This window comes from Vanacampus margaritifer, chromosome 2 (genome assembly GCF_051991255.1).
Source record: "Vanacampus margaritifer isolate UIUO_Vmar chromosome 2, RoL_Vmar_1.0, whole genome shotgun sequence".
Classification (NCBI taxonomy): domain Eukaryota; kingdom Metazoa; phylum Chordata; class Actinopteri; order Syngnathiformes; family Syngnathidae; genus Vanacampus; species Vanacampus margaritifer.
The window spans coordinates 23685030-23698381 of record NC_135433.1 but is presented as its reverse complement, the minus strand read 5'-3'; the positions used below and the strand labels follow the sequence as shown (position 1 = coordinate 23698381).

General features: G+C 39.4%; 1 protein-coding gene across 5 annotated transcripts in view; it reads left to right on the top strand.

Annotated features, from left to right (window-relative positions):
• gcgra (glucagon receptor a) overlaps positions 1-13352 on the top strand; it is a 42248-nt gene that overhangs the window by 25161 nt on the left and 3735 nt on the right. The window contains exons 2-11 of one of the 5 annotated variants that reach the window (XM_077557985.1): positions 4763-4933; positions 6393-6489; positions 8040-8147; positions 8503-8618; positions 8714-8808; positions 8873-9062; positions 9204-9363; positions 9451-9511; positions 10670-10739; positions 13210-13298. In XM_077557985.1, coding sequence (XP_077414111.1) covers positions 4880-4933; positions 6393-6489; positions 8040-8147; positions 8503-8618; positions 8714-8808; positions 8873-9062; positions 9204-9363; positions 9451-9511; positions 10670-10739; positions 13210-13298 — 1040 coding nt within the window. In that variant the 5' untranslated portion in view covers positions 4763-4879. Of the gene's footprint in view, positions 1-4758; positions 4934-6392; positions 6490-8039; positions 8148-8502; positions 8619-8713; positions 8809-8872; positions 9063-9203; positions 9364-9450; positions 9512-10669; positions 10740-13209; positions 13299-13352 lie in introns of all 5 variants that reach the window. The other 4 variants (XM_077557988.1, XM_077557987.1, XM_077557986.1 and 1 more) reach the window with 4 other exon arrangements.

Genomic DNA, 13352 nt, shown 5'->3' with positions numbered 1-13352 from the left:
CCACCGACTAAATATTAGTTGTGACATATTTTGCAAACACAGCAGAGCAGACTCACGCCGTCGGACAGCGAATAGTCAAAGTCCTGCTCTTTAGTAATCCATTTGACAAGCGAGAGCCCTGGCGGACTGACCAAATTAGGCCATGACCGTCGTGGCGAAGGTTACGCGGTTGTTAGCGACGCGTGTATACAACAACAGGGAAGCCATTGCTCACAAACACACGTCCTGTATTGCGTCAATGTGACACAACACAAGAGTTTAGCTGTCAGTAAACTGTTAAGTGGATCTTGCTGCTATTTCAATGAATTTACCAGGAAATGTCTTGACCCAAATTTTCAGCAAATATACGCCTCCTATAGTTACTCCATGGCGCATTATCCAAACTCTAGATGGGAGCAGATTGTGCGATTTACATGACGTCCTGTTTAGCTAGCGGCTAGCCAATGTGCTTAGCGGTACGTGTAGCCCTTTATCCGATGGCAGACCGTTGTTGTCCTCATGTAACTTCAGCCTGGAGCGTTTGAGCGTGCGTGTGCATGACCTCACATCATGTTCAAAATACGTTGTTGTTGGGGTTTTTTGATACAAGGCCTTCGTGCTTGACAAGAGTTGTCCTGCATGTTTGCTTTGTTAGTCATTCATTTAACGAATATCTGTTCAGGCTACGTCGGAAAACAAAGCGTTTTTATTCAATTCATTTTTTGCAGCAGAACCGTTATTATGTTGTAAAGAGGCTTGATTTTAATCCCTGTTGATCTCCTTCAAACACATACAGTGTTGTTTGATTGTTCCATTTGTTTGCGCATGCAAGTGAATGAATGAGGAACCCTCCAAACAAAACAATAGCAAGTTTTAACACAAATTGTCCGACATGCACTTGAATATCTTGTACTTTTGTGTCTACTCAGCAAATTTTCCTCATTCAGTTGTGCGTGTCACGCATTTTTTACCCACACAAACATCGTCCAAACAAATAGTTTTTTTTCATCCAATTCAGCTCAAGTGGCAATTCAGTTGAGCGTTCATCACCGAAAAAGTTCAAGGCAAATGAAACAAGGTGAAAATGAATAGCCACTATTGGAACACTGACTGTCAGTGAAAGCAGCACACATAAGTGTGAATTTTGAATAATTTTAGTCACAAAAAAAATGATTTAAAATATATTAATTTGCCCTGTTTCCTGACAAATAAACTGGAATCACCCACTGCCCAAATTGCTGTTTTGCCCAAGATCAAGATGGCAACTACTAACATCACAGGGTGCCTGGATGGTCAACATCAGGCAACTGTTCTGAGTCTAGTAAATGCCCTGATAAAAGCAACCACCATGATTGTATATTATCTTAAAAGCAAGCATCACCTAAATGCCTATATAAACCACATATACAGTGCTAAAACATACAGTCAACACACCAAGCAGTCTAACGGGGTATATGTCACAGAGGAGGCGGGACTTCCGACTTCCTGGTTTTCACACATCAGCTATGTTTCCGTTTCCTGTTTGCAACGCGTGGGCCACGCCCCAGTTCGTGCCCTTCCGCCTTTGTTTCCCTCGGTTGCGCGTTCCCGTCGACGGGTGCGACTGTGTAATGTGTCTGGTTGAGAGGCGGGAACGCGCGGTTGAGGGGCGCAGGGGTAGGGGTGCGAGTGTTAGAATACGGCCATCAGTGGCCGGAAACAACACTTATGTGTGAAACCCGGAAGTCGGGAGCCCATGGCATCTACCCCATACCAAATGTCAAAACTTAGTTGGTCAGAAACCAACACAAAACTTGCCGACTCAATGTGCTAACTCCACAACTCTACCGCTACTAACAGCTGGAATGCTACATATTCAATCAGCGACAAAAACACACAAACCAAATCAACAGCCAAAAACACAAAAACCATCACAGCCAAAGGCAATAACGATTGGTCTTCCCTGTGACGTCTTCTGAAGAAATATCAACCGTAGAGTGAAAGCGCTATAACCGAATTGCTCATGTTTATTTGGAAAATGTGTTGACAACTTGAATTACTTAATTAATTATGATTAAATTCCTTCTAGATCAAACTAGAATGACTTGTTACATCATTAAAATTATTTATTTGACATACTTTAGATGACAATTGTAACGACCTTTGCCTTACCTGCCAATGACCTGGCCCATCTGTTTGTTTTTAAAAATCAAACGTGACATTTGGGCATTAAAGTTTGCCCGCCCCTGTGTGAGTTACCAGTAAAATATGTGGATTTAGAGACTGCAAAAAAGTGTGTCAAAAACCTTAACATTACATTCAATGAATGCCTATAATAACAATGTAAGCACATTTACTCAGCTTTTAAAGAATACATTTACTTTACCATGCAAGGCATCTAATTGTTTAGTTGGAATAACCTAATCGTGCTGTTTTGGAAATGAGTTTTTTTCAACCCCACTTGCTGCGTTTTATGGAAATAGCATTAAAACAAATGGATGTCGTTTGCTGGTTAGTGAGAAATAGAAAGCGCTTCAATATGGTACCGTATGGCGTCAACATAAACAGCGTAATTATCCTGCAAGTTGGACTCCAGCCCCCCACCAATGCCTCCTTTGCTTCCTGTGCTCATATCTGAGCAGACGTATCATATTATATACCGTACATGTCACATCGGCACGGATCCAGCAGGCAGGATTATTCATCAGGGCTTCTTTATCTGTCTTCATCTGCTCCGGCCTAGAGTAAAGGTAATTAACGATGCTAAATCAGGGATATATATATATATATATATACATTGCTCTGAATATTTTCATTTCCCCCATCTCATCTTCATCGGTGCGCTTAAGAATGGCACAGAATATTAATATTTCATACACAAAGAAAAAGTGATGAATACTTAATAGGCCTTATGGAGCTCATGTGGCCTCGAAGATCCACATCTCAAGCAGACAAGTGCGACAGCAAAATATCGGGGTCACGGGGCATCTCCCGCTCTGCCGCCTGTTAATCATTGTCCTCCAACTGGCAGAACAACAGCACCATGCCTTCGTGGTTGTTAGCAAGGCTGGTTGTGTTTGTCAAGGGAGAGAATGGAGAGAGCGAGTATGATAATAAGAACCACGCTACTATATTTAAAATGTGTGGGAAGAGCTTGGAGAATTTCCTTTTCACTTTCACATAAAGTTACAGTAATATAAATTGAGCCTTATTGTGAATGACAGTGTGTAAATGACACCCCCCCCCCCCCCTAAGCGTATTTATAATTGTCTATATGAATAGTTTACACAGTAAATATATAACCTTTAATTTGAGAAACACACTAAGTCGACACAAGATGGCACCTAAGCGTTGTCAAAACGGATTTGAAGTCTGGATTAGCGGGCCGTGTGAATTTGGTGGAGTCGCATTGGAAGCTATGTCATGTGGCTGACAAATTTGACCGTTGAAGAACGAAGCCCACTAACTCAGCTTCCGTTGAAGTGACACTTCATGTCGGGGAGCAGCCTTGGTTGTTAGCGCAAGTCTGAAACTATATAAATAAAATGTTTGGGGATCATATCTTGGCGTATATTTAGAGTTTAAATGATTACTATAGCCAATCATAAACATTTTTGGTTGGGACATGTCTACTATTTGTCAATTTAGCAAAAACGCATAAACTGTCTTCCGTATTTCTGCTAGCGTAGTGCTAACACACAACGCAAAATGCGATAGGCAGGCTAATGGTAACATATTAAAATAATAATTATGCTCATAGGCATAATGTTTATCCTTTGAGAAAAGCGACTATATTGTTATTGCAATTTTTGGTGACAGTCTTCACTGTTTTGTCGTCAAATCGACATGTAGTAGGTCTATATGTATTATACTGCCCCCTGGTGGTCAAGGCATGTACACCACAAGGAGCAGCACAATGCACAAATTCTTCGTTCTTTACATTTTATTTAGTTATGTTCTAACTTCTCACCTTATGTCTTTCATACAGTACAATTCTGTAAAGTCTTCGCTGTACATTATTTTTATTTTTTTGGAGTGGTGGTGATGGAGCAGATTGATCTCTATGGGGAAAGATGTTTTGAGATGCCATTCCCACATTCTTCACTTGATTAGGCTGCTCTTTCTTCTGGACTAGTGTTTAAAAAAAGAAAAAGCAAAATGCACACTGTCACATGACGAAAACCCTTCATGTTGTACATACATGATAGTAATGTGGTGACTCGGGTTGACCTGATGCCCGTCGGCGCCCGAGGTAATCAGCTAATGCTTCCTGTAGGTCATTCCACTGTACAGGCCATTAGGAAAGCATTCCTCTTTGCTTTAGATGCTATCTGAGGTCCCGCTCCCATGCCGTCGGACATTTACATTTTCTTGCCTTTGTTTAGAATGTTCAGACAAAACACAGCTGAGGAGAGGGGGAAAAAATGTGTCTTGACTCCATACATCTGTCCTCCGTGTCAGCCCGCAAAGACCAGAACCGAATGAAATTTGAAACGTTTTAGCCAAAAATGTTTCCACGGTCAAGGTGTTTTTTGCAGAAACGTTTCAGATTTCGTCCCGTTCTCCCGCTTCACGCTTAAGCTCTCTGGTGCGGTCCATGCGTAGGTGAGTGACAGCAGGCCGACGTGCGGCCGGGCAACATGAGTGAGTCACCAGGATGGAAATGGGACGGGTCCGACTCACAATGACCTCTTGAGTATACTACACTTTCCAATGTGCCTCTTTCCTCTTTTGGCTCATGTGTTACATGACATTGGCAATGTATGTGTGTGTGCGTGTGTGTGTGTGTGTGTTATCCAGGTAGTGTGGCCGGCCCAGATAAGACCCCTCCTTCCCCCAATGAGGTGAAAACCCTCCACGTCCAGCAGAATTCCCCCCTCCCCCAGCCCACATTTGCCCCCCCACCCCCATTGACAAAGGCATGTCGCGGCTCTTCCTGCTTTTGGCAATGCTCCTCGTCTCCGGCAGCATCCAGGTTGGTCCTCTACATGTGCACACAATGGACACAACAAGAGGTACACCCATTGGTTAATTGAATCAAATCCAAGATTTACAAAGATCAGAGGTATCGATTTGAACAATATGTTTATTCTTGTGGTTGTTGTTGATATTCTTACTTTGCCATATATGGTCATAGATGCTTGTGTGGTAGCTGACAGGTTTTAAAACAAGACATTTTGAGTCTCTCTTTTTTTTTTTTTTAAATAAAGTGCAAATTGTTTCAAATAAATGTAATTAGGGCTGTCAAAAGTAAAGCGTTAACTCTGGAGATTAATTTAAATTCGTTAAAGCGTTACAAAAAAATGATTCAGTTTTATTTACTTCCTGTTACGGCCTATAACCTGCAGCCAAACTTAGCCACTGGTGCTAAGACAAATACAGACAGAGGTAGTTTTCCTTTCAGTTTTTCTCGGCGCTTGCTGTAATTTGTGCACTTTACGAATCCAAATAGAATCTTAGATGTGCGTCTTTATATACCAACTCATAGTGAAATAACTTGCTCAAGTTCCCTCCACTAGGCTTCGCAAATCAGCCCTTCTCAAATGTGCTGCCTGCAAGCCAAAAGTTTCTATGAGAAAAAAGATGGCTTGTAAAGCTGAGTCTATTTTGATTGTTTTGTTTAACAGATTGTTTTGTTTAACAGCTGTATTTTACTGAAGTATTCTATTCAAGTACCCAAAAAAGCTATTAGAAACTCCTTTGATGATAAATATACTTTCTATTTCATGATTTTACTTTAATTCTCAAGTAAATATCTGTTACAAGCTTTAGAAGAAAGAAGTAAGAGTAAGAAAAAAGTAGAAGCAGAAGTAGAAGTAGAAAAATGTGATTGATCGCGATTAATTAGTTCAAAAAAAAATTTGCGCTTGACAGCACTAATCTATTACTGGCGTTGTTGTCCAAAACGACATGAATTTTCAGCCATTAAAGAGAATACATTTTCAAGACTTAAAATTTTTCAATAAAAATGACACCCACACACGTGGGCTGACCAAAAGTATGGATTTTTGAAAAAATATTAAATTTGCCTAATTGTGACTTCCAAGGAGCGATATTGGTGTTTTCCATGTGGGTCGTGTGTATTTCTTCCTCACCTCCGTTGCCCTCTGAGAAAATCCAGAGCAACGTGGCGATGTGCTCATCTAAGCAAACTGTCATGTTTTGTTAACGGCGTGTGTTTAATGTCACCCTGTACAACCCCCCATCAACACAGAGTGGGTCACACTTATGGATTATGTCACAGTACAACACATGTATACTATATATACACCTTTACATGAGCGTTGTATCATGCCTTGTGTCTGTCTCAAATTCTTATCGCACTTCTGTCCCACCTGGTGACCCCGGAGTGCCAGTAAAAGCATGCAAAGAGTGTATCCGTTATAAAGCATATTTGCTGATCACTTGAACCTCCCCTCCCTACGCCACTTTAGATGTCCCCCGCCGTCACCATGGATAAACTGCACGAGAGCTGGAAATTGTACATGGACGAGTGTGAACGCAACAACAGCAGAGCCCCGCCGAGCATTGGTGAGCTAAACTGATCTACATTTACAGCCAAAATATTTATTGCATGAAATTGGATTCCTTTTTTCTTAAAACGCTATTGTAATCTATTTTCAGGGTTAGGAGGGTTACTTTTAAAATGTAATCTATTACAGTTACAAGTTACCTGCTAAAAAACATGGTTAGTAATGTAATCCAAGTACCATAATATTAAAGTAACATAACTGGATTACTTTTGGATTACTCCAATATTGAGTATGCTCATGAAGACAAAATAAAAATAAATATCACCACAATATATATTCTATACAATGTGCCCCTGCTATTTGCGGGTGACAGGGACCCGGGCAGCCTACAAATAGAAAAAATCCTTGTGTAATTAAAAAGCATGTAGGCTATTGATTGAAGGCCATATGCTGTTTTCGAACTGTCACTGAAAGCAACCACACCTCACAGTTTGATAGATAGATAGATGGATAGATAGATAGATAGATAGATAGATAGATAGATAGATAGATAGATAGATAGATAGATAGATAGATAGATAGATAGATAGATAGATAGATAGATAGATAGATAGATAGAAAGATAGAATGAAAAATAAAAAATAAAAACTTTTATCCTAGTCACAAGTTTATATATATTTATATATGTATATGTTGTGCATGATGTTTGAATCGTGATTTGGTGGGAGGAAGATTTGTTTGGAAGGTGTAACTCACATTATGGTTGTAGTCTAGCGGGCTAGCTAGCAAGAAGCTACAGTGAGTAGCATGCCGTTGGACTCTTAGCTCAAACTTTCGCTCCGAGTAAGTTCCAGTGAATACTCTCTTTCGCACTCTCTCTCATTGTAATTGTAATCCCTCAAAGTAATCCCCATTTTTAATAACTGTACTTGTAATCTAATTACATGTTTTTTCCTGTAACTGTAATGGAATCTAGTTACATTTTTTTTGCAATCTGATTACGTAACATGTATTCCGTTGTCTATTTTCTATTGCATTGTTTCTCTTGGCTGCATCACATCCAGTAGACACACAGTGAATGTGGATGCTAGTTTTTTGTCCCATCATATTTCAGCCTTTGTGTGTCACCATGGCAATCTTATCTGCTGAGGGCCTTCAGAATCAGCTGCAATGGGACTGTCTCTTGAACACTGGGACATTCAATTTGTCTAGGCGGGGACAGCGCACTGGCCCTCGATGACATCAACATTTCTACGTCCTCTGATTGGTTGCGAAACTTTTACCGGTACAGTGAAAGTGGCTACACGGGGGGTTGTTGAAACATTTGACCTCCAAAAGCGTAAAATTAGCATGTCAACCGAGTCCTTCTCATTCTGTGCGCAAGCAGTTTGATTGTTTTTACATTTCACTACACTATGAGATTATTCCTATTTCCATTGAGGCAAACTGGAGGACTGTGTTCAACTACAGTGACAAGATTAACTGGGAGAGCCAAGATGAAAGCTCTCATAAACACAAGTTCATGAGTGGAAGCTTTCAGCTTAATGTCAAGATGAAAGCGCCATCGTGGTCTCAATGGTATTGCTGCTGTGTTATTGTTTCCCGCAGTGCTCGTGTGCAACAGAACCTTTGACAAGTACGCATGCTGGCCCGACGGGCTGCCTAACACTACGGTCAGCGTATCGTGTCCATGGTATCTACCGTGGTACCAAAAAGGTATGATTAATAATGTGGCAGTTGATACGTCCCGGAATACTTAAAAAATAATTAATTAATTATTATTTTATAAAAAAAAATCTGAGAGAGCTCAGTATTGTTCATTCGGTAATTTTACCGATTTGACATGTCATCATCATTGCTCTCTTTTTTTTTTAATTAGATTTAATTTAATTTTATTTATTTTTATTTTATTTTGTTAAAAAAAATTGTATGTGGGTAAGTATGTGCATGTGTGTGTGTGTGTGTGTGTGTGTGTGTGTGTGTGTGTGTGCGCATGTGTGTGCGTGTGTGCGTGCGTGTGAGTGTGTACTCATTAGTTCACGTCGCGGAATACTTTGAAGTAGGTTATAAGTGTGTGTTTTGGGGAGTGTAGTTCAGCACGGCCTGGTGTACCAGGAGTGTGACGCTAATGGCCAGTGGCTAACCATGAAGAACACCAGCGAGTGCGACTCCAGCGGCCCCAGTCAGGTAAGGCTGTCCAACATTGATCATTTGAATCCCTCAAAATCCATCAAAAATGACTGAACTTTATGAAAACTAAATGACGCTGTTTGTTTTTGCAGCAGTACTACGACCACATTCGGATCATGTACACAGTGGGGTACTCCCTATCTCTGGTGGCTCTGGTGTTGGCTTTAAGCATTCTCATATTCTTCAGGTAAAAGGCGAATATCCTTATTGTAGTTTTAAAAGTGGAACAAATGTGTCCTGTCGCCCAACAGGAAGCTGCACTGCATGAGGAATAACATCCACATGAACCTGTTTGCATCCTTCATCCTGCGAGCATTGTCCATCATTATTAAAGACGTGCTGATGGAGGCTAACATCGCATCACAGGACCTGAGCCGGGATCAGGAGCAAGGATTCTCACGGGCCGCCGAGTCACCCGTCGACTTGCTGGTCAACAATGAGGTCTGTGGACAATCTTCAAGATTCTTATCGTTCTCTAAAATGGGAACATGTCACACCTAGCGACAAGAAAATTCTCCCAAAGAGGGAATGCTCATGTATCAGTGAGGAAAATCCATGAATGCAATGACTCTGGCCTGGCAGATAACCGTGAGCTGCCGTGTTGCCGCGGTGATGATGCAGTACAGCATCTTGGCCAACAGCTACTGGCTCCTGGTGGAAGGCATCTACCTCCACAACCTGCTGGTCATCACCGTGTTTACAGAGAGGAACTACTTCCAGATCTACCTGTGCATCGGCTGGGGTGAGCCGGACCTGTACAGCTGCAAGTCAGCATAGAAGACTGATGCACAATCATGCTAATAATAATGTCGTCATCATTTCTTCACAGGTACACCGTTGTTATTCCTTGTTCCCTGGGTGATCGCTAAATATCTCTATGAGAATCATGAGTAAGTTTCTGCATTGTTTTCACGTTGCCTTTTGTCTTTCTCACCTAAACTAAGTTTAAAAAAAAAATGTATAAGAAAAAAATAACTCAAGGTCAGACAATCTAAAATAAACTGAGCTTAGATAAATTAAGATAAATTTAGGTCTCTCAGGGGTGTCAAACTCATAATAGCTCAGGGGCCACATGGAGGAAAATATATTACCAAGGGCCAGATTGGTAAAATCATTGTACATAATATATATATATATATATATATATATATATATATATATATATATATTTTAATTGCTGTCAATTATTTGCAGATTTTCACTATTTGCAGGCCAGCCCAAAATTGCGGGGCCCAACTGTACCAAAAAATAACGCGAATGCAAATGGAACACGGCAACACTTTGCCCGTAGGAGCCTGTTATATCTACCTATTTTGCATACACCTGTATATTGTTCCCAGAATGCATTGTGTGGTGCCGTTAATCAAGTTATAAGGACATTGATCCTTTTCATGTATGTAGTAGAATGTGTCTCTTATTCAACACGTTTGTGTTTGATTCATGTTGGTCTATGTTTTTTTTTTGTTTTTTTTTAACAAACTAACTTAAAATTGCGTGTAAAATAACGACATCCAGAGCAATTCCGTGTACAAGTTGCATTGCTCATCTGAGGATTGCTTGTGAAATTCCAAATTGATATGCTTTTCAAATGTTAGCACAGCATACAGCACACAGCAGCGTGAATAACAACAAAAACAAAAGTGAGTAATCACAGTAGATGAAGTGAATAAAGTACAGGATAAATATGACACCTCGTAAAGTTTATAGCAGTGGATATAAAGACATTTAAATATGGAGTGTAAGCACTAAATAGCAGTGTTGCCTGTGTAGGATCAAATGTTGGCAGATTGTCTTGCTCCCAAACAAAGTCAATGTTGACGCTAAATCTAACACCTCATTAGTGCGCTCACTCCACTCCACAAACTGCACCGCACACACTCTGTTATGAGCAGCCAAATATGGGAATTATGTCAAAGCACTTTTTGGAAGGCGTCACAGGCGGCTGCCACCTCATTAATATTTCACGTAAACATTCGGGCCGTGGCTTTGTTACGCAAGCGGTCTAAATGTTAACACCGAGTGTTGATAATGCTGTGGCTGTTTTACAGGTGCTGGGGTCAGAATATAAACATGAACTACTGGTGGATCATACGTTCCCCCATACTGGTGGCAGTTGTGGTAATCTTTGTTTACTTGCCCATATGTATTTTACTCAACGCACTATTTAAAAAATAATAATACAGTGGAACCCTCCAAGTCGAACACCCTAAAAGTGATACAACTGAAAGCTCAATGAAAATGTTTTTTTTAAAGTAATATTTTGTATTTATTTATTTTTGAATATATTTCTGATGGTTTCATTTTACTCTAAAATCACCAACATTGACAATAAAATTCCCATTATTGGTAAGGAAATTCTGCCATCTAAATTTACTTCCATTGACAAGGAATAGCATTGAAGAAGTTCTTACATACTGACAAGGAAATTCATTCATTAATATTGATAAGGAAATTCTCTCGAATCCATGATGAAATTTACACACATTGACTATAAAATTCTTCCATTTCAATGAGAAAATGTACTCATACTCAAATGTTGTCTCAGTTTTAGTCCAGATTGTTAGTTTTTATCATAGTTAGTCAACATCAACCCATTTTCATTTAGTCGACTGTAAATCTAGCATTTTAGTATTTATTTTAGTCCAAGAAAACATAATTATGTTTGTCTTATTTTAGTCAACCAAAACTGTCAGCGTTTTAGTCTAGTTTTATTCAGGACAATCATTTTATATATAATTTCATCAGCAGATTGTGTTGAACATTTCGGATTTAAAACCATTTCACATCAAATTTCAACTTCACACACAATTACAGTATATCAACAAGTGGCTACTATGGCTTCATGCTACAAGCTAATAAATTAGCTAGCATTAGTTAGCGGTTGGATTAATATTATTGTCGGAACATCATAGCCGTTGGATTCATGTTACGTTATAACTATAACTGACTTTTTTCTTTTTTACTTCTCCTGTCTGTCCCATGTGTTTGTGCAAGTTGCACTCGCTAGCTGCAGATTTGAAAGGGGGGGGGGGGGGTGGGGTGGTGGTGGGTGGGGGGCTCACTGTGTGTCACATGACAATGTCACTAGATTTTACAAAATCATATAATTTTTGTCTCGGTTTTGTTCATGAACTAAAATGTCCAAAGATTTTAGTCCAGTTTTTATTAAGTGAAGTAGATTTCCGTCTCGTCAACGAAAATGCAAACTGTTTTAGTCCCAGTTAATGTTTATTAATGAGAACAATTTCTATTAGTTTAACAATTTTTTCCACTTTTGTTAACAAGAGTATGACATTCTAGAATTGTTTTTTATTGTACATTTAGAACAGATATAAAATTTGTGATTAATCGTGAGTTAACTCAAGTCATGCAATTAATTACGATTTTAATTGCCCGACGCTCCTAATTTTTAATTGTAATTAATCGCATGATTTCAATAGTTAAAGTCACGATTAATCATAAATGTGATATCTGTTCTAAATGTACAATAAAAAAATGTTTTCTAGGTTTTCATACTCTTGTTAACAAAAGTGGAAAAAAATGTTAAACTAATAGAAATAGTTCAAATGAATTTTTGACGTCAACAGCCGCCAATGGCAGTGAATGAGTTAATAATTTGCAACATGTTGTATGATGAATATGTCCCAAAAAATTGACACTTTAATACATTTCTAGTGTGCAATCCAGATGAATATTCCTAAAACTATAGCGCCCTTCCAAAACAGACTGTGACCACACCTCGGCTCGGATTTGCTCCTTGAAGGTCATCTGCGAGCGTTTATATAAGTGCGATTTGTCTTGTCTCTCACGTCAGGCCTGTCACACACACACACACATCCCGCTATTTTCCACGCATTAATCGTCTCGTTAAGTGGGCTGCACCTCGCAGGAATTCCTGTGTTTGCGTTCCCGTTTTAGTGCTTCCCTCTCTATCCCAAACCTATTGAGCTCAAGATGCACATCAGTGAAGAAAATAATCCCTAATCCTCTTGATACACATTGTTCTGATGAGCAGGAAATGAACACCTTATGTTTGTGTGGCAATATGAAGAAATAATTCATCTTGGGTTACATTGTCAGTAGGATTACACTTACATTTTCTGGCCTGACCTCACCCCCACATTGTGTTAATGCTAACGATTTGTGTAAGTAACAAGTTACTTGATGCAGTAAAAAGGTCACATCACAAGTGATTTCCATTCGAGGGCACATGCTGTTTCTCGAAATGCCACTTCTTTTTCAAGCCTCTCCCATGCCCATAATTACGCTCTTACATGATGAGGCCTCGTATTATGACAGTTTAGATGAAAATTACACAAACTAATGCAATGTAAAATTTTCGGTTAAATGTTGACAATTTTTGCAGATCTGAAATCATTTTCTTCTATATCATCAAGGATGTCATATCATATTGATGACAAAATTAATCCATTTCAATAAAGACATTGTTTCACTTCAATAAGAATGTTCTCCAATATTAATGAAAAAATATCCACAATATCAAACTTGTGTTCCACTTTGGACGTTCCACTGTCCAGTGCTTATTTTTTCTGCTAAATTATCTAGCAGACTGTATGTTATCTTACAGATCAACTTCCTGATCTTCATCCATATCATCAAAATTCTCGTGTCCAAACTGAGAGCGCATCAAATGAGATACACAGACTACAAGTTCAGGTGAGTAGGAATTGGAATGTGGATTCGGAAATTTCTCATCTGACCGCGTTGTGG